The sequence below is a fragment of the Chiloscyllium plagiosum genome, chromosome 15, assembly GCF_004010195.1.
Source record: "Chiloscyllium plagiosum isolate BGI_BamShark_2017 chromosome 15, ASM401019v2, whole genome shotgun sequence".
NCBI lineage: Eukaryota > Metazoa > Chordata > Chondrichthyes > Orectolobiformes > Hemiscylliidae > Chiloscyllium > Chiloscyllium plagiosum.
The window spans coordinates 36612943-36635260 of record NC_057724.1 but is presented as its reverse complement, the minus strand read 5'-3'; the positions used below and the strand labels follow the sequence as shown (position 1 = coordinate 36635260).

Sequence of the window (22318 nt, the reverse complement as noted above, 5' to 3'; positions counted from 1 at the left end):
GGGCCTGTTTCCACACTGTAGAGAATCTAATCTAAAATCTAGGCAGCTCTTTTAAATTGCCTGTGTCAGCATGAACTAGCCTGTGTGGCTACCTGAATATGAGGCAAAACTCTATCTCTTTCTATCCTTCCCCTTCCCAGAATGGAGATCATGCCAAACTGGGTATTTTCTTCTGAACCACACATGACCAGCATGATACTAGTTTCAGGAATGAAAATCTCAGTCAAAAACTTTGTAAGTCAAATGCAATAACTTTTCACTTAATCAAATGCCTCACAATAAAAACTCCAGCAATATGTCTGGCCAGGCCTGGTACTCTGATGGAGCAATGCTTTCATTCTACAAGGTTTCCAGAATTGTCAATGGAAACAGTGAAATCCTGTACTTTCAAAAGAGAATGAACAAAAATGACCAGCCTGAAATATCACACTTGTTTTGTTGAAGGCAGGGGCACAAATCCCATTTGCAGTTACATCCTTCATGAAAGGAAAGATAATCCAGTTTAAAAACAAAAATGGAAATTGCTGAAAAATATCAGCAGGTCTGGCAGCATCTGTGGAGAGAAATCAGAGTTAATGTTTTGGGTTCAGTGACCTTTCCTCAAAGTTTGGATTCCAGTTTGGATTCTCCAAAAAATATATATAGTGTGCACCAGTGCTCAATATAGGAAGCAAACCTACCTGGTATATATTATGGTATAATCAGAACAGAATTGATGAATTCAGGCTGGCACCAAGCGAGTTTCCCCATGTGATTACAAAGTTCAGACAGGATACTCCAAATTGGTAAGCTCACAGATGCGAAGGGACAAATTGACTCATCTATTTTATTCTCCTGCCCTCTCAGTTGGACACAAGTATAACTTTGCTGTTCTCCCATGAAAACGTGAATGTACATGTTTGAAAGAGACAATTCAACCTGGCCTTCGTGAGTTAACAGAAGAAGGAGTTTATTAGTTACTAAATGTGAGAAGAGATAATAATGCAACTTGCATACACACAAATTAAGAATAAGTCGTGAGTCTAAATGAAACTTAGTTAACACAAAATAAATAGCTCAGTCTCTAGGTTGTTTGTGAAGATTAAATGGTAGAATGTTGCAGCTGTTAAAGTGAATATTATCAATTGTATTGATATTGGCAGTTGCACAGTTGATTTTGAAAGTGTTATCTTTGGAGGTTGATTGAAATTCTTTTGCACCAGCTCCTTTGACAATGAATGCCTGACAGCAATCAGAGCACAAGAATATTTTTCTCTTTGTTCAAGAGCAGGGCAGTAGTGCCAATGACTGCTCTCAAAACTGTGATCCTCCCAGTACACTAGTCCACATACCAAGATGACAGACCATAAGACATAGGAGCAGAATTAGGGCATTCAACCTCTTGAGTCTGCTCTGCCATTTATTCATGGCTGACATGTTTCTCAACCCTATTTTTCCACCTTCTGTAATCCTTACTAATCGAGACCTTAACTATGACTGTCTTAAATGAGAAGGCTTGGCCTCCACAACCTGATGGCTACTAAGGGGCCTGTACATAACTCCCATCAGGTTCTGCTTTCCTTTCTGGTTCTTCAATTTTCCCCATACAGATTTAATGTCTTCCAACTCTGTCACTTCTTGTTGTTAGTTTAATTTCATTTCTTACTAAATAAGGCAATCCCACTCCCTCTGCACACCTACCTGTCCTTTCGATAGGATATTTAGTTCTAAGCCCTGATTCCTTAGCTGCCATGTCTCTGTGATGCCCACAACATTGCACTCACCAATTTCAGCTTGCAGTACAAGCTCATTTACCTTTTCTCATGTACAATGTGTATTTAAGTACAAAACTCTCATCCCCCTTCTCCTAGTTATCCCCTTATCGTCTATACCTGAAGCTAGATTTTTGACCCTTTCTACCCACTCTGCCCAATCACTGTTCTGGAACCTTGAAACCAGTTTAAGTGGGGGAGGGCTCAAGAGAGCTTATCAAAGTCCTTGTGACCACCCTATTTAGCCTTTCTCACAAGGATCCTAGTCGAGACCAGTTTAGGTGGAGCCCGTCCTAATGATACAGTTCTGTCTGGTTCAGTACTGATGCGTGTTTCTCCACCATTCCTTTAGCCGCATGTTTACTTTCCCCATCTTATCTCTTTGCCAAATTGCACGTGGATCAGATATTAATCCAGACATTAGAACCTTTGAACCCTTGTCTTTTTTTAAGTTTTGTTTGTAATTCCTGACATTCCCCAAATAGGATCTCTTCGCTATTTTATTGGTGCCAATGTGGATCAAAGCATAGAGTCATAGAGATGAACAGCATGGAAACAGATCCGTCGGTCCAACTCATCCGTGCTGACCAGCTATCCCAATCCAATCTAGTCCCACTTGCCAGCACCTGGCCCATATCCCTCCAAACCCTTCCTATTCATATACCCACTCACATGCCATTTAAATGTTGCAATTGTACTAGTCTCCACCACTTCCTCTGGCAGCTCATTCCATACACGTATTACTACCACTTGCATGAAAAAGTTTCCCCTCAGGTCTCTTTTATATCTTTCCCCTCTCACACTAAACCTATGCCCTCTAGTTCTGGACTCTTCTCCTCCAGGGAAAAGACTTTGGCTATTTATCCTATCCATGCCCCTCATGATTTTATAAACCTCTATAAGCTCACCCCTCAGCCTCCGATTCTCCAGGGAAAACAGCCCCAGCCCCAACCTCCCCTTATAGCTCAAATCCTCCAACCCTGGCAACATCCTTGTAAGTCTTTTCTGAACCCTTTCAAATTCCACAACATCCTTCCAATAGAAAGGAGACCAGATTTGCATGCAATATTCCAAAAGTGGTCAAACCAATCTTGTACAGCCACAACATGACCTTCTAACTCCTGTACTCAATGCTCTGAATAATAAAGGAAAGCATACCAAACATTTTCTTCACTATCTTATCTACCTGCGACTCCACTTTCAAGAAGCTATGAACCTGCACTCCAAGGTGTCTAGAGCCTCCTTCTCCCTCTCCAGGATTCTTGCAAGCAGATTTGAGATGTTCTTCACCTTGACATCACTCAATGTGGGACACTCAATTCTGCCTCTAAAGAATGCTACCTGCCTCCTTAATTATAGAATCCTACCACGAAATAAAATAAGACCCCATGTTTTACAGGCAACTACTACCATGGAGAGTTGATTTGCCAACTAGCAAAACACAGAGAATGGGGATAAAGGGATCTTTATCAGGATGGCAGCTGGTGACTGGTGGAGTTATGCAGGGGTCAGTGTGGGGCCCTTCCTATTCATGTTATACATTAATGATGTAGATGAAAACATTTGAGAGCATTGTTGCTGAGGAAATAGGGAAATGCAGAAGGACTTGGATAAACGAGAAGAATGGGCAAAGAAGCAACAGAATATAAAGTGACAAAGTATGAAGTTATGCACTTTGGCAGGAAGAAAAGAGGTGTAGCTTATTTTCTAAATGAGGAAAGGCTCCAGAAATCTGAAGCATAATGGGCCATGGGAGTCCTAGTTCACTATTCTCTTAAGGTTATCGTGCAGGGTCAGTTGGCAATTTGGAAGCTAAATGTAATGATTGTATTCATTTCAAGTGGGCTATAAAAAGCAGAGATATACTGATAAAGCTGTATAAGGCTCTGGTCAGACTGCATTTGAAATATGAGAGGAGTTTTGGGCCCCCCATCTAAGGTAGGATGAGCTGACTTTGGGGAGGGTGCAGAGAAGCTTACAAAAATGATCCTGAATAAAGGGCTTGACAGATGAGGAGTGGTTGAGGACTCTGGGTCTGTGAATCTGGTTCAATAGAGTTTAGAAGCATGGAGATGGTAATCTGATTGAAACTTACAGAATTATGATGATTGGATAGAATGGATGTAGAGAAGATGTTTCAACTACTAGGTGAGACTAGGACTAGAGGGTACAATGTCAGAGTGATTGGAAGACCATTTAGAACTGAGTTGAAGAGGATTTTCTTCAGGCAGAGGAATCTGTGGAATTCATTGCAACAGAAGGCTGTGGAGGCTAACTCATTGGATGTGTTTAAGTCATAGTTAGCTAGGTTCTTGTTTAGTAAGGGAATAAAAGGTTATGGGGGGAAGGCAAGAGAATAGGGTTGAGAAACATATCAGCTATGATCAGTTGGTGGACGAGACTCAATGGGTCAAATGGCCTAATTCTGCTCCTATATCTTGTGGTCATCTCTCTGATCATAGCGAGAATCAGATGGAGAATGCAGGAAAATGTGAGTGGTAACAAATACCACCACCTGACTTGATTTCCCATCCCTGCACTCCTACCAGGAGTCCACTACCCTCTTCCTCCCACTCACCACACACAAATGATAGCAGAGGCAAACCTAATTCACTGATGAATTTCTGTCTCATTGGGCCAAATTATTGCCTCTTCCCCAGAGCCCCAGAAAAAGAGAGAGCAATAACTGTGACGTACAGCATTGACATGACCTTGTAGCAAAGACCCCTCCATCATTCTGACCATAACACTAGTCTACTAAAATATTGGATCTTGGTCAAGACCCTTAATGGGAAATGCATTTCAATCTTCAGGATGGATTTTCCCCTTTAAAGATAGTCACCAGCACTATCATATTATTCTCGTAATACAAGTGAGTTTCCTCTTCATAGGGCAATCCCACAGGGAATCTGTGGTGTAACACTCATGACCTTTGATTCAGTGGCATCAGATCATGCTCTCCCAGAAACAGACAAAGTGTAAGCCTCTTCTCTCTAATGCCAGGAACATAAACCCAACTGCACATGCATTTGTAACACAAAGAATTAATAGTTGGGTGAGATTTTGGCTGTAATTGTATTCCAGCCAAAATTAGCAATTTCAACAAAGCAGAAGAGCAACAGAGAGAATGTTTTCCCAGCCTATATATAGATAACACTAAACAACAGTATCTTCTGCTCAAAGAGGGATTGTAAAGCCCTAGAGGGGGATAAAGCTCCTTTATAGTGCAAGGTTGGCTCTTCAGTTTCATTCAAGTAAATATCACAATGTGTCATTCATTGCCATATGATATATCATTGCCAAGATTTTCCTCTTAGTGTTTACACAGAAATTCCGGCATTATCACAAACATTTCCCTCAGTTGTTTTATCTTCATCTGTTGCTTCTGCTTTCATATGGGAAATGGAAAAATGTTTCCAATATCTGGAGGGATCAAGATAATTTATTGTCACTCTTTGCAGCCTTTTCGGAAAAATGAAATGCAAAGCACTGAGCATCAGCCTTGCTGATGTCTCAATGGAATAATGCAATATTTATCATGGCACTGAAGCATGCAAACCAGGAAAACCAGAAGTGAATCGAGGTCTCCAGTGGTAAAATGGCAACTTTCAGCCTTATTTCTTTCTGGTTAGAAAAGGTGAAATGTACATCATAAGTTTTTGCTCCTGATTGATATCCAAGATCATCGGTATAAGTATGTGTCTTTCACATCCCCATGAACAACTTAATCAAATTTCTCAGAATTCCAATATTACACCATAGAGGCATAGAGATGTACAGCACAGAAACAGACCTTTCAGCCCAACTCATCCATGCCGACCAGATATCCTAAATTAATCTAGTCTCATTTGCCAGCATTTAGCACATATACCTCTAAACCCTTTCTATTCATATACCCATCGAGATGCCTTTAAAACATTGTAATTGTACCAGCCTCCACCACTTCCTCTGGCAGCTCATTCCATGCAGGCATCACCCTTTGTGTGAAAAAGTTGCCCCTTAAGTCCCTTTTATATCTTTCCCCTCTCACCCTAAACCTATACCCTCTAGTTCTTTCCAACCCAGGGAAAAGACCTTGTCTAATCACCTTATCCATGCCCCTCATGATTTTATAAACCTCTATAAAATCACCCCTCAGTCTCTGATGCTCCAGGGAAAATAGCCCCTGCCTGTTCAGCCTCTCCCTATAGCTGAAATCCTCCAACCCTGGCAACATTCATGTAAGTCTTTTCTGAACTTTTTCAAGTTTCACAACATCTTTCCAATAGGAAGGAGACCAGAACTGCATACAATATTCCAAAAGTGACCTAACCAGTGTCCTGTACAGCCGAAACGTGATCTCCCAACTCCTAAACGCAATGCTCTGACCAATAAAAGAAAGCATACCAAATATCATTTTCACTATCCTATCCACCTGCGACTCCACTTTCTAGGAACTGTGAATCTACACTCCAAGGCCTAGTATCATGCTATAAATTTAAAACATAAATTTGCATTGATATTGCAAATTTAATAGGAAAAAAAATCCAATTTTCATAATAAAGACAAGAAGTGATCAAAGTTTGGTCGAAGATTAAGGTTTTACAATTTTCTCCAGAGATGCTGCCAGACCTGCTGAGTTTTTCAACAATTTTGGTTCTTGTTTCCAATTTCTAGCATCTACAGTTGTTTGGACATTTCTTAAATCACCAACAGTATTCTGGATGAGTTGATTTTTGAAAAGGCAGGAGAGTGAAGGGCCAGTCAGAAGTTAATCAGAATGGTTAAGTATATAAATGGGAAAGGCACAAATGAGAATTTTAACAGCAAATTGACTGAGATAAGGGTGAAAGTTAGCAGTTTTATGAAGGTAAATATAAGCAGTCTATATGATCTGGAGTAACGAACATTGGTTGTACTTATGATCCAGTAGGTGCATGAGAAACTCATCTATAATTCTAAAAATGAAGACCAGAGTATTTTAACTCCAGAGGTTTATGTAAATCTTGATGACGGACTTCTCACTTGTTTTAACTGGGAAGAAACATAAACTAGAGTAGTGTGGATTGGATGTAATTGATGGAATTAATTTTTGAGATAATTGCAATTGAAAGTGAGGAGCAGTATTTCAACAGAGATCTGACCAAGTACTCTCCTCTACATCAAGAACCTCACCCAATTTCAACTCTACATCATCATCCATTTCTGGCCCACTCAATGTAATTGCTGCAAAAACAATCATTAAAATTTCTTTCAACTAAGTGTTGAGGAGGTTGAAAAACTGCCTTCAATGCCAGCTACGTACTCCATTCCCTTGCCAGGAATTTGATCTGTCTCCTTGAAGCTGTCTGAAGCCAAACATTTCCACACATTACTAAGACTATTTGTCCACTACTCAGTAACATGTCTGACTCCAGTCTAGTCCTGGGTTATTGTGGTTCTGTTCGCCGAGCTGGAAGTTTTTGTTGCAAACGTTTCGTCCCCTGGCTAGGCGACATCATCAGTGCTTGGGAGCCTCCTGCGAAGCGCTTCTTTGATGTTTCCTCCGGTGTTTATAGTGGTCTGTCCCTGCCGCTTCCGGTTGTCAGTTTCAGCTGTCCGCTGTAGTAGTTGGTATATTGGGTCCAGGTCAATGTGTTTGTTGATGGAGTTTGTGGATGAATGCCATGCCTCTAGGAATTCCCTGGCTGTTCTCTGTCTGGCTTGCCCTATAATAGTAGTGTTGTCCCAGTCGAATTCATGTTGCTTGTTGTCTGCGTGTGTGGCTACTAAGGATAGCTGGTCGTGTCATTTCGTGTTCCATTTATATCGTTTATTGATTTATCTCACTGGGTTTCAACCTCATTAAATGATCACCAGCTAAGTACTTTGCCCATCATTGCTGGACTACCATCAATCCCTTTAATGAAACCTGCAAGTGTTGCCTTCCCTACAATGGTGTTGTAAAGTATCATACTTCATCATTTAACTTTTTGTTAAAGCAGATGTACAAATGTACCCTGATAACACGATGGATCCAGATTTCCTGCTGTAATTATTACTGTGGAAGGATTGAAGCAAGGCCATATGGGCAGCTGGGATTTTGACCAAATTGCTGACAGATTGATGACAATGACATTTCTGGTGGAAACGTCAGCATAATGGTACCTGAGGTAATGGGGTATGTGCAGTGGACAAGAACGCACATTGCTGAACACAAGAGCATTTCTGGATAAGCATTATTTAACACTAATTAAGCTGGGATTTGTTCCTTGTTCAAATCTTGTCCCCACCGCCCTCACACACAAAGCTTTCTCCCAGACTGCAGAACAGGAGGGAGCCCTCAGCCACTTAACTGGCAAGCGTCACACCTTCAGTCAGATTGAAGAAGGCTGGGTGCGGAAATAACAGAGGAAGGAGGGTGGGGGAATTGGGTGGAGATGGAACCCAGAGAGACAACAGCTGTTGAGCAGACAAAGGGATGGATTATAACAGGCTGGTGAGAGTGAATTACTGATAGTAGGGACCACAAGTATTTTACCCCTTACCTAACACTACGGGCAATTTAGCATGGCCAATTCACCTGACCTGCACATCTTTGGACTGTGGGAGGAAACCGGAGCACCCGGAGGAAACCCACGCAGACACGGAGAGAACGTGCAAACTCCACACAGTCAGTCGCCTGAGGCGGGAATTGAACCTGGGTCTCAGGCGCTGTGAGGCAGCAGTGCTAACCACTGTGCCACCGTGCCGCCCAGTGAAGTCCTGGGTTATTTGCAACTGAAATCCCTTGAGTCTTCATTACTTCTATACCTGAGTATGCCAATGTTCTTTTGCTGTGTTCTCCATTATTCACAAATTATTCACTACCACACTCCTATAAATTGCCCTGGGACACATTAGGATATTAAAAGGTACTAACTACATTATCTCTGTTGTTGTGGTATAAAATATTTTTTAAAAAGAACAAAAGTTCGTCTATTTTCTGTCCCAGATCTCCTCTGTGACTGCGTTAGGCTGGCAAGGAACATATTTTGAATGGAAATGAGCAGCCAAGTCTTTACAGTGGAATTCACCACCACAGAAGACCATGGAGGCCAAGTCACAAAACAAGGGAACATCACCTGCAAATTCCCCACCATGCCATTCACTATCCTGAATTTAAAATACATCACACTGTTCCTTCAGTGTCACAGCATCAAATTCCTGGCACACCCTTACTACCCCAAACGGATTACACTTCAAGAAGGCAGTTCACTATGACCTTCTCAAGGGCAATTAGTAATGGTCAATGAATGCTGGCTCAGGCAATGTCACCCACATCACATTGATGAGTCTTAAAAAAAAATGTTGAGGAAAGAACTAGATAAGAGTTTTAGAGGCTAAAGGTGTCAAGTGGTACAAGGAGAAAGGTATGAGTATGGTGTTGAGATAAAGGAGAATCCATGATCATGCTGAATGGAAGAGCAGATCTGGTGAGCAAAATTGCCTAGTTCTTCTGTTTTCAATGTTACTTTGTTTCCGTGTTTAGAGAATAACTGTTTGGGAATTCAGTCTTGCACTGTATCAGAATCATTCCATAAGTTAATCACTACAGGCCAAATAGATATAGACAAAATAAATGAAGCTGATGTTAATTTGTTTCTTGGGGAAATTTTAGATTTGAATGTTGCAAAATATTTACAAAATTTTCATATTTTTAGGAAATGAATACATTTCTTTTTGATTTTATATAACATATGGAAAGGAGGGCAATTGAGATCTTTTACAGGGATGCTTAAGGGCCTCAACCAGTGGCAACTGGGGTAAATTGCCCAGCAAACCCTGGCAGATTTGCCAATGCCCTATAGTGTGGGGGTGAGCTGGTGGTCGGGTCCATGCGTTGTGTTGTAGCTGACATCGGCAAAGGTAAGCCCCTGCAGGAAGCCACCAGCTCTTGATTCTGACTTCCCTCTCCCCCTCCTCCCATTTGTCAGACTCTCTCTCCAACCTCAATCCTGACCAATCTCACCTCCATAAATCAATGGCAGGCCCCCACTTGTAGGTCCTCTTTGAAGTATCAAATAGCAGATGCAGTATAATATGGATGAATATGAGATTATCCTGTTCAGCATCAAAACAAAAGAGGAAGGCAGATTATTATCTGGCTCTAAATTGAGACAGAAGAATGTGCACCAAGATCTGGTCCTTGTACACCACTTACTGAAGGTGAGAATATGAGCATGAAGTGGCAATGAAGGCAAATAGTAAGTTGGCCTTTATACTGACTGGATTCAAAAAGAGGAACAATGATGTCTTGCTGAAATTATACAGGGCCTTGCTCAAACCACACCTGGAATATTGTATATAGTTTTGGTCTCCGTACATAAGGATGAATGCTTTTGTTATGGACGGAATGTGTTAAGTATTTACCAGATTGACTCCTAAGATGACAGAACTGACATGAGGAGAGTTTGAACATGAATTTAGGATGGATTTCAGAAGAATGAGTGGTGATCCATAGAAGCCTATAAAAGTCCAACAGGACTAGGCAAGATAGATGCAGGAAGTATGTTCCTGATGGTGGGGGAGTCCAGAACCAAGGATACTGGGTTTTAGGATTGAGGTGAGGAAAAAATTCTTCATCAGCCAAGGGTGGTGAGTCTATAGAATTCAAAAACCATGAAAGCAGCTTAGGTCAAAACATTGTATGATTTCAGGAAAGAATTAGATATGAGGCTAAAAGAATCAAAGGATATGGGGGGAAAAAAAACAAGTACGGACTATTGAGTTGGATGATTAGTCATAATCACAATGAATGTGGAGCAGGCTCAAATGGTTTACGAGGTATGAAGGGCTTTTGCCCGAAACGTCGATTTTGCTGAAGCTCCTCGATGCTGCCTGAGCTGCTGTGCTCTTCCAGCACCATTGATCCTCAAATGGTTTACTCCTGCTCCTATATTCAATGTTGTCTATCAGCACAATTCACGACAGAGCAAGGCTCTACCCGGCCATCAGCTCTTGGGGGTGAGATTTCTGCCCAACTGTGGATTTCATTAGGTAGGAGGCCTAAGGCTGCCCAATCAATTGCCCACTTTAAATTAACTTGAATACAGAGAATAGAATACAGAGTTCCAACTTGTTCACCAAACAATGGATAAGACCCCTGTTGTGCAAATTAAATCACAGCTCACTTAAGCACTGAGGTGAGGGAGCTTACTTATGAATCCTTAACAACTATAATCTTAACCATTAATTTGATTCTAGCATGTTCCTCACATCCAGGTATGAATTACTCTACATATATACCAGTCAAATCCTGCAATTCAAATGCAGTTTGTTAATCATTTCCTGTGTCCGTTATTTAATATGTAAACCATTAAATTGCTGTAATTTGCCATAGATTTCAATTGTCCTCTGTATGTTCACTATTAAAAGCATTATGCTTATGTTTTTCAATACACTATTATTTTCATTGGTTACTTTATCCAGGTTTCTCCAGAGTTCCAGCATGAAGTGTTAATGAGTTTGATGCAAACGGACAATGATGTTGTTCACTATCTCCTACGCAGAAAGCTGAAATACCAATTGTAAGTAATGCTGAACAGAATGAAATAAAAAATCCTTTATTTTAAATAACTGACAAGCAGGGAAAGCTGTATGATCAAAGGCCTTTAATAGTGTGTGGTGTGACAAGTTATTCATACCTATAATTATCCTCCTCCTTTGGATGGCCATGGACTCCAGTTGTTAAACTTTCTTAGGTAGCTTTTCATTTTTGAATGTTCTGTAACCATTAGTCATCGCAAAAATCTATGCACACAAACAATGACGAGGCCCTTATTTCAATTGTTAAAGCTGCAAATACTTATTGTTTCTGCCCTGCCTCTTTTGATATTTGTGAACTATCACAGAAATATCACAGAAATATATTTGTGAAATATCACAGAAATCACAGCACATTGCTAGGTAAAGAAAAACAGAAGAATTTTAAATGGGGAGGTGTTGAAAAAAAAACTGATCGGAAGCAAGATAGTTTGCTTTCCGGTGTAAATGGTGTGGCTGAACATGCTTTCTCTCAAATAATACAACATCTTTTAATTTTTGAACAGGGGTTCCAATGACGAAAGTGAGAGATTTGCAAAGGCAGAACGCCATTGCTCAAAGTCTACATGTGACTCCTGCAGCTCCATAAGTGGCGACCACACACCAATGAACATTTCACCCAGCTTCTGTGAAAGCCCATCTGTGAAGGACGAGAAGGAGATGAGCTCAGGTTCAGAGTTGTTTAAAGTACCTGAAGCACTGTCATTCTTTGGAAAGCATGGAAAGGCCTTTTCTACTGAATCTCTAAAAGGTAACATATCTGGTTCATTACATTGAAATGGAAAATAATTTATGGAATTAATTTAAAACAATGGCAAAAGAAAATCTCAGATCGAGGTAAAAGCACTGGTAGCGATCTTTCTCCAAGGAAACTTCATAGGTATTGAAAAGGCATCCCTTTCCTCTGCCACCACAATCCTGAGACATCATCTTAGAAGCAGATATAGGTACAAGTAAACAATTCTTTATCCGAAACCCTAAAATCCAAAATTTTCTTTGTGAAGTTTTTTTTCTCCATAACACGGTTGTTTGGTGTACAAACAGTTAACCCAACTCCACACACACTCGACCCACCTCCCTCAGATGTGACGTTCCAATGTGGCCCAGCGCTGGCAGGCGTCAGTTCTGCCTCAGTGCTCATAATACTCACAGGTGCGTCTGCTGTTCGGTAAGATTTTTTAAATTTCACCGTTAAATTGTCACTTATTCCGAAATCCGAAAAATTCCGAATTCCAAAAGCTAGTTGGCCCCAAGGGTTTTGAATAAAGCATTGTGTACCTGTACTGCCTGTCACATGCAGCTGAATTCTGCCACCAGAAAATGAGAATTTAGTGCCATTCTGCAGGTTATCCACTGCAGGTAAATGAGGAATAAGATAGAGAACTTATGTATGAATTTGGAGTATGCAACTGGGATTGTGGGGAGAGTATGCTGAGGAATGTTTCCCAAACATTTATAAAAAGCCCTGCAATGAGCAGATTTACTCTCATTCAAATGTCAGTGGGATAGAGAGGTGACCATTGTTAAACCTCCCTTCCCTCTCATGGCCATTTTCATAGGTTTTGCTGATAACTCTTCAGTGACAGTGTAGAGAAATTGTTGTCCTCTTCGTTCTAAGGGTAATTTTATTTCAGCCTTCTTTCACTGTCCTAAGCTGTTTTCTCTAGTGAGAGAACTGGTGGTAATTTAACCTGAGGGTCAACACACCATAAGCAAAGGGCAAGTTGAAGAAGATAGGATTTCTGTGAAAACTTCAGCTACTCCAGAAATTGAACTCACACTGTAGATATCAACCTGGATCACAACCAATTGACAAACCAACTGAACCAACCATCCACACAAAGTGTACTGGAATGATGTTCGGTTACTGGAGTATTGGGAGAGGATTTAAAATCTAGTAGTAACGTGAAAGTGTAGGACTCTGGTAGGTTTGTAGTTCCAGGTAGGAGAGAGATGCACAAACTTATATTCCATCTATCACAATCCTTGCCAAGATGCTCACCTGCTTTCCCTCACCTCTACCCTATATACTATACATCTTTCTCATCTCTCCCAATCCCAAGCAGTCAGCCTGTTACCTATTCCTTGTGTTTGGTTGATTCTTCTCTTCACTGAGCACCTATATCTTCCTTCTCATTGCAACACCTTAGTACTTCCACCACTCCTTATATTCCACACCTCTCCACTTTTAGTCCGACCATACTCTGGTTTTCCTCTTTCCAAGTGAAGTTCACAACCCTAGCTCTCTCAGATTCATGAACCTAGCCCCTAATGTTTGCAGGACTAAGATTTGAGAATAACCCTCAGCATCTCTCTCCTACCTGGAACTACAAACCTACCAGTGTCCTACACTTTCATGTTGCTGCCAGATTTTGAAACCCTCTTTCAATACTCCAGTAACTGAACATCATTCCAGTACACGCTGTATGGTTGGTTGGTTCAGTTGGTCTGGCAATTGGTTGCGATCCAGAGTGAAATCAACAGCCTGAGTTCAATTCCTGTAGTCGCTGAAGGTTCCACAGAAGTCCCATTTTCTCAACCTTGCCCTTTGCTTATGGTGTTGACCCTCAGGTTAAACCACCACTCTCTCTCTCTAGACAAAGCAGCTTTATGGTCCACTGGGACTGTGGCAACCTTACCTTTACTTCAGAATTATTACGTGTACACAAATCAGAGCCACTGGTCCCAGTTCCAGAAAATCCACTCCCACTGCTCATATATCTCTTGAGCTGTCCTCCATATCAACCTATTGTTATGATAACCAAGAAGCACCATTAGTCCATTTAGATATCTCTTTTGATATTCCTGCTCTACTCTTAGATAGCAGAAACCCATCTTCTCTTTCTTTTCCTAAATGTTTGGTACATCTGCATCTATTGCCCTATTGTCAGATAGTCAACAGTGTCAACCAGGGCAAAACTTACTGCCCTCCCCTTCTGGTGGGTTTAGAGGACACAGGAACTTTATTGAGCAGAACAGTGGGGAATGGAGACTGTCATGTTGCCACTCCTGATCCAATTAACTCCAGGATGGGAACATTTGTGCATAGCGACCCTGCTCACAACTAAATGAAGCACTGAAGTGAGAAATTAATGATGACTCAGGGCCTCATCATGCCACTGTTAGTATTCAGCCAGTGAAAATTGGGTGGGCCATGAGGTAAGCTTGAAAAGCAAATAAACTTGCTATTGTACATACAAATAAAAAAAGGGTTTGTGACATAGTTTGTATCCTGATGAACATCTGGATGTCTTCTGATGATTTGCCACAGGTAGTGATTTAAATAATTATCTTTGCATCACAGAATGTGACCTACAGATCAAATGCTAAAGTGCTATCATGGAAATCTGAGTTGTTTATTTAATCAATCAAGAATGCATAACAGACACTGGAAACTGTCCAATAAAAACAGAATACTGAGTTTTTCTTCCACTTTCAGGGTAATATCCTAATCTCTCTAATCCCAAAAGCCACTGGTCCTGCAAACTGAGATATATGGCATCTTTTTTTTTCCGTGTAGGAAGCGCTCAAACCTTTTCACCAGGAAGTAAGCTTGGGGTGGGGGAGGTGGGGTGGGGGGAAGTGTTGTTCAATTCCAACATGTGAGATGGGCATTCAGGCCTTTAGGTCTGCATATTGCAATCACTCTGTCTTTATTTCTTCAAACACAATCCACCAGCAAAATGCATCCACCAGCCTTTATTTCCCTGAGGGCTTCTGGAATACTAGTTTATACTTCTCCAACCAATCATTGGCAACACATCAGCTCGATAAGAAAGGAGGCTCAGTCATTCAGGTGCAAGTATTGAACCCACCATGTCACTGCCTAAAAATGGGTACATCCAAATATCTACCTCACTCTTCCAATGGTAATAATTATCTTAGACTTTAGTGGCTTACCCACATTTAAAGCATTGGAGGATATGGTTCAAAGAATGAGAAGTTAACAAAAAATGTAATTGTTCTCTCTCCTGATATTCCTATGACAAGAAGTGGTAGAATACATAATACTAAAATGACTAAATATATCTCATTTCTTATTATACAGTTAGCATGGTACATTGTAATCCTCCTTAACCTGTTTATAAGCTTTGATGTAGTTGATCCACCATTCTTCTACAAAATATTTCCTACAGTATCTACCTAAGTAGTGATGTTGTGTCAGTGTAAAATACCATTGTCCTTGAAAACTAGAACACAGAACTGCCTTTCCCATCACTTCTAGCTACATTGCTTGAAACAAAGAACAGACTGGTATCCCATTTCTATTTCAAAGCAGAGTGTCTGCCAGTCAAAGAATTAGAGCAAGTGCGACATTTCTTTTCAACTTTCAAAAACAGCATTTTTTTTTGTACAACCAGGGCTGCAAGTCTATTTAAATCACAGGACAACATGACGTTTGTTTTAAATTTTTAATGCATTATGATAAATGGAAAAAGTGTTGTAATGCACAGCATTAATTACACAATGCTGACCAATGTAAGCATTGTGCAGGTCAGACATCTATGATGAATCATATGAAAAATACATGTACATTACAATACTATGTCATTTGAAGGTGTTAAAACATTTTGCACTTTCCTTTCAGGATATTCCCAACTCTTCAGTAGGCTTTCCCCAGTGTCCAAGAACACTCTAAGGAGGAAATTTAGGGCTTTCAAAACCAACAGAAATACATGAAAACTGAAAGAACTGCAAATGCTGTAAATCAAAACAGAAGTTGCTGTAAAAGCTCAGCAGGTCTGGCAGCATCTGTGAAGAGAACTCAGAATTAACATTTCAGGTCAGGTGACCCTTCCTCAGAACTTCTGGTAGCTATAAAAATTAGATTAGATTCCCTTCAGTTTGGAAACAGGCCCTTCGGCCCAACAAGTCCACGCTGACCCACTGACCCATTTCCCTCTGACTAATGCACCTAACATTATGGGCAATTCACCTACCCCGCACATCTTCAGACTGCGAGAGGAAACCGGAGCACACCCAGGAGAGCATGCAAACGCCACACAGACAGTTGCCCAAGGCTGGGATTGAAACTGGGACCCTGGTGTTGTGAGGCAGCAGTGCTAGCCACTGAGCCACTATGAATATCAGACGATAGGTTTGGTCTGGGAGTAAGGAGTAAATGATAGGGGCGGATAGAGCCCAAAGAGTGGGAAGAACAATTGGACAAAGAAGTGGATAACAATCTGGCTTGGAGGGTGAATAGCTGTTAGTGGAGACTGTTAGTGGCTAACAATGGGTGGTGTGTAATGGCAGGCTGTGAGGTAACAAGGTCTGAAGTGTGGGTGTTGGATGAGAGAGCTCAAAGCACTGAATCCTCATAACAAGCAGTTTTCAATAGGGAAATTGACCCTTCCACTAGCCATCATTGTTTACTTGTATCTTAGTATTTTTGTGATGAAGGATTTACCATAACGTACTAAAACTAAAATCAACCAAAAAGTCATCTGTTGTCATTTTTAGTCCTCTTTAATTGGATTGGCAGGTCTGGCTGTGACTTTCTTGTTAAAACAAAAGCCTTACTTCTGATTACTGAGAAAAGGTTTGTATCCACTCAGCCTCCATTAGCTGATGGCCACACTCTGCTTTGAAATGGAAACATATGGAATTCTCTCAGTGGTGCTGGAATCTTTGGCTTTGACAGCTGTTCCACTATGAATGCTTGACTGTCCTTCAAAAGCCTCAGTTCAGAAGGTAGTTTTGCTGATCTAAGAACATTTACATGCCTATAATAGAAAATTACAGATTCTGGACTTTTTTTTAATCAGACCAGATGGCTCAGTGGTTAGCACTGCTGCCTCATAGCGCCAGGGACCCAGGTTTGATTCCAGCCTCAGGATGTACAGAGTAAAGGCAGAAAGAATGTTTCCACTGCATATGAGTCTAAAGCTAGGGGGTATAAACTTAGATTAAAAGGTAAGCCATTTAGGATAAAATGAGGGCAAGTTTCTTCACTCAGATGATGGTGAATATTTCATCTTCACTCTCGCCAAAGTGCTGTGGAAGCTATACATATTAAGAGATTGATAGGTTTCTGGTGACCAATGACATCAAAGGATATAGGAATGGAATGAGAATATGCTGTTGATCTAGAAGATTAGCACTGATCGGAATGGTGGAACAGGTGGAAGGAGCGAGATAGCCTACTCCAGCTCCGAAGCTCCCATCTGGCAGCACCTAACTGGTGAAGGGCCAGCACCTTCTATCCCTGAGGGAGATAATAGTGCCCACTATTATTGGAACAACTACGACTGAGGCCATAGCCAGAATATTGGCTGAAATAAAATCAAACGATATATGCTCTTGCCTAGACCTCCTTCTCAAATAACATTTGCCCTAAAACTGTAATTTTCACTGATTTGCAAGCTGTTGATGGCGTACATATGGGCTTCTTACATCTGCCCCAAACATTACGTCCCCTCACTTCAACCCAACATTTATGCCTTTCTTCTTACAAATTCCAAAGAATTGCAATCTGGCCAGACAATTATGTGAAAGGGGTGACACAGTGGCTCTGTGGTTAGCACTGCTGCCTCACAGTGCCAGAGACCTGGGTTCAATTCCAGCCTCAGGCAGCTGTCTGTGTGGAGTTTGCACATTCTCCCCATGTCTGTCCGGGTTTTCTCCTGCAGTCCAAAGATGTGTGCAGGTCAGATGAATTGGCCATCCTAAATTGCCCATCGACTTAGGTGCATTAGTCAGAGGGAAGTGGGTCTGAGTGGATTATTCTTCAGAGGGTTGGTGTGGACTGGTTGGGCTGAAGGGCCTGTTATTGGGCTGTAGGGAATCTAATCAATTGGCCTTTAAAAGATTACAATCATCCCACAACATCACCCCCAAAGGTGGAATGCAGTTGCATGGGATTGGATGACAAGTGAGGAAGGGAGGTGAGAGTTGAGGTATAAAGATTTTTAAACAATGTTAGGTGCTGGATTATTAGTTTGGAGACTGAATTGGGCCTTCTACAAGCTCACACTATACCCAGACTCCTTATGTACTCCTTTGTGACTCAAAATACACTGTGAACCCAAACCCTTAAAGTCATGTGAGGGTTAGAAATGCATATTATTAGCCATGCATGTACACAGATTTTCTTGAGCCTTCATGAAAATTTGGCCCAAGACCTTTCCAACACACAAACAGGCCACATAAAAATGGTGTAAGATTAAAAAAAGCACAAGAAATCAGTTTTTCCAGCGAATAAAACTAAGTTCAGCAGTTCACAATCTAATTCACAGCTTTTGGGAGCCATCAATCCCAGCCAATATCTTTTATTTGCAATTCATAGTTAATTAAGACTGGTATTTATTTGTCCTCATTGTTTCGCTCAAAGTTCAGAATTTTCACTTGAGAAACTGAAAGAAGTAAAATCATGTAAACCAACATTTCTCAAGACCATTTCTGAATCCCTATCAAATCTGAATCTATTATATATTTATGAGCCTTTATTGTGTTCTTTTCCCCCTGCAGCTGAAAACAGATTTTCTAAGTATAGCCTACAGTAATCTTAAAGACTTTTTATCATGTCAACAACCGGGCTCCTAATGTAAAACTAATATGGGTCTTGTGGCAAAGTCCCTATCTCAAGTTCAGAGCTCTTGGTTCAAGTCCCACCTGCTCCAGATGTGTGAAGTACCATCTACAAATAGGTTGATTAGTTTGTTTTAACATATTTTCAAAATACTGGTTGCTGTTAATTGATGTAGTTGTGCATAATTTCCAGATTATCTGGTTAACATGCAAACCACTACTATAAAACTTTAATACACTATTGCAAAATATGGGTTGGGATCATAACATATACCATCTAATGTAAGTAGTCAAAATTATTTTATTCTCAGCCCTAGTGGTGAATAATCTGTATTACAGGTACTAATCTGTCACATCAATGAAATAAAATTAAAAGCTGCTATTTTGTGACCTTGTGGCAAGCCTGATCTTATACCTATTAGTATACCTATATGAGAAGGTATACCTATTGGAAAAGATTGAAATGGTTGCGGCTATCTTCTCCAGAAAATCAAAGTCAGTTCGCAGCTAATTAATGAGAATTTTTTTCAATTAAAGCTTGTTCATAAATTATGTTAACAAAGTTTTCAAGGTGTCATTAGCTTTACTTTTCATTTTGTCTTAAAACTATTTTAGATTCATTTGAAGAGACTGGGGAGGAATGGTCTTTTGGTCAACGGAGAGCATCTCATTCACAGGAGAACCTTACAACAACACTTCTTTTGGAACCAACAAAAGGTTTTGTGCAAGATGTAGAGTGGAGGACACAAAACACAACTTTAATTCCAATGAACAGATCTCCAGATGTATCTTTAGCAACCAGTTCCCAACCACTCTACAACAGACATCAGATGCTCACAAGTCTTAATTGCACTCGATTCCTCACAGGCAGCACTGAAGAATTAAAAAAGAATACAAAAGCAACGACTAAGCTAAGAAGAGTACGTTCAGATCTTCATTCTAAATGTGGAAGTCCTATCTTACATTCATGTACTGATAAAACAGGCAGAAACTTTAAAAAGTTCAGTGAAGTTGCTAGCTCACCTGACAATGAACATTTGAGAAAATTTCTAACTACTGAGTCTGGCTTCATTCCTGAGGCATCTAAGAGACGTGAGGCACTACCGAATGAGAAAAATAGGGAGGAAATGGAAGCTAAAGTGTGGGTGAAAAGGGCCAGTGAAGCTTATTCTCCAAACAAAACACAGAGACAACAGCAACTTCAGCATTGTAAATTCAAAGATGAGCAGAAAAAAAATTCTCTTCGTGAAACTGCTGTGTGATTTGAGAAATTTCCCATTCATTGAACACCTCCAAAAGGAAGTTGCTTCAGCACTTCTGGGAATAATTTTGACACCATTATTTCATGCTGATAGTTAGATTTTAGACATTGTGTAAGACTTGTCTGATTTGCTAATCTCAAATCTGGCTATTATTTCCCTGTTAGGAAACACTACCGACAGTATTGTTGATTTTCCCCTTGTTGCCACCAGCAGTTGTCTCTGTGTAGATATTTAGGTTTAGCGAAACTGAAATGTTTATATTTTTATGCATTTGTACTTTATTTAAAATGAGTGAGGATGTTTCTCAGTCTGTCTTGTTAGCCTGTACTAAGTCCTTGAATAATTAACACTCAAAGGAATGTTCAGGCCTTGTGGGATTGTAGGAATGAGAACACAGAGAAAAGGCATTTTGAATTCTGAACTCTGCTCTTTACATGCATTGTACAATTTGTTCTATAATGGGCTTTACCAAGTTTATTTATTCCAGTCTCTTGAGGACAGGTTTTGCAAAAATCTGCCCTCAACCCTTTGAAGTAAACTAGCAAAACTCCAGAATTATGCCTTCCTTATATCTATTGCAATGAATTCATAAATTTCTAATGTTTATAAAACACATTAAATCGTTTTGCATTGGTTAGCTTAGTGGATGGTGCTGACTTTGTTGGTGTTTATGGACCAGTTCACGATAAGGGAGCATTCCATTCCTAAATTGTGCCTCAGATCTTACTTTTCCTCCTCGTGTTGGACTGATATAATCTAAGAGTTGGTGGATTAAAACATTTCCTTTTCCACTGTATGCAATGCATTTAAATCCAACACTGATGATGAGATGAGTGTTTCCTCTTTGCTTGATGTGAATATCCTATCCTAACTAATCTTAGGCCAAGATCGACCTAGTTGCTATTGAGTACTGGAACACAGTCCATCCATAATATGGAACTGGTTAGTAGAAACACTGCTATGTGAAATGGAAATGTCACTGGAGATTTGATCCTGAAAATGGTTGTTTTCAAAGCTCGAGCTTTAATATCTGTCATCTTGGTAAGCACAAAGTACCAGCTAAATATACAATAAGTGCTCCTCTTTATTTTACAAATATTTCAAATTAAATCTTCCTATCATCCTGGACATTCCTCTAATTGGTTAGAATATTCCATTGCATCATAAAATGCAATGATTCCTTCTGAATCTTAGTAAGATTTTATTGAGTGTTATTTGTGTTCAAATCATGTTTACATATTGCCTGTTATTGTCAAGATTTAGTTCAGTGCTTTCATTTGTACCAGAAACATGATAATTTCTTTGTCATGTGGATTGTGATTTTCAGACTTTTCATTGCTTCAAACTTGCTGTGATACTTGTACATCAGTATATTGTGGTAAATTAAATCGACATTTCAGCTTGAAATAAGAAATGATTATGCCAGGTCAGTTAATAGTTGAAATTACAGATTCGAAAGAAATGTCCATTGGAATTTGCTGATGTGATTGTTCCTTTGGTTTTATTAAAAAGTAAAGGTTGTTCGATATAGGGTGATGGCATGGCAAATCTTGACATCTACCGAAACCTATACAGTGGCAGCTCTACTTAATACAGGTTTCATTTAGCTCGTCATGTTTTCTCCATGTGGGTGTGTACTAATATTTCGAGGTTGCATAAAGTTTGATTCCTTTATTATGTCTACAGAAAACCAAAAACTTTCATAAAGGGATCATTCGGGGCAGGTGATGGCCTTATAGTATTATCAGAGGAGAAAGTGAGGACTACAGATGCTGGAGATCAGAGCTGAAAATGTGTTGCCAGAAAAGCGCAGCAGGTCAGGCAGCATCCAAGGAACAGGAGAATCAATGTTTTGGGCATAAGCCCTTCTTCAGGATTCCTGAAGAAGGGCTTATGCCCGAAACGTCGATTCTCCTGTTCCTTGGATGCTGCCTGACCTGCTGCACTTTTCTGGCAACACATTTTCAGTTATAGTATTATCAGTAGACCATTAATCCAGAGGCCTAGGTTTGAATCCTGCCTGGGAAGGTAGTGGAATTTGAGTTAAAATTTGAAATCTAGAATTAAGAGCCTAATGATGACCATTGCCAATAGTTGGAAAAACTCATCTGGTTCACTGATGTCCTTTATGGAAGGAAATGGCCATCCTTAACTAATCTGGCCTACTTGTGAATTCAGACTCACAGCAATGTGGTTGACTCTTAAGTACCCTCTGGGGCAATTAGGGATGGG

At 40.3% G+C, this 22318-nt stretch overlaps 1 protein-coding gene across 4 annotated transcripts in view; it reads left to right on the top strand.

The window, feature by feature from the left end:
* Positions 1-21899, top strand: part of arhgap36 (Rho GTPase activating protein 36) — a 215479-nt gene extending 193580 nt beyond the window's left edge. For all 4 annotated transcript variants that reach the window (XM_043704710.1, XM_043704712.1, XM_043704709.1 and 1 more), the window contains 3 exons: positions 11181-11278; positions 11801-12045; positions 19440-21899. In XM_043704710.1, coding sequence (XP_043560645.1) covers positions 11181-11278; positions 11801-12045; positions 19440-20086 — 990 coding nt within the window. In that variant the 3' untranslated portion in view covers positions 20087-21899. The remainder of the gene's footprint in view (positions 1-11180; positions 11279-11800; positions 12046-19439) is intronic.
* The last annotated feature ends 419 nt before the right edge of the window (positions 21900-22318 follow it).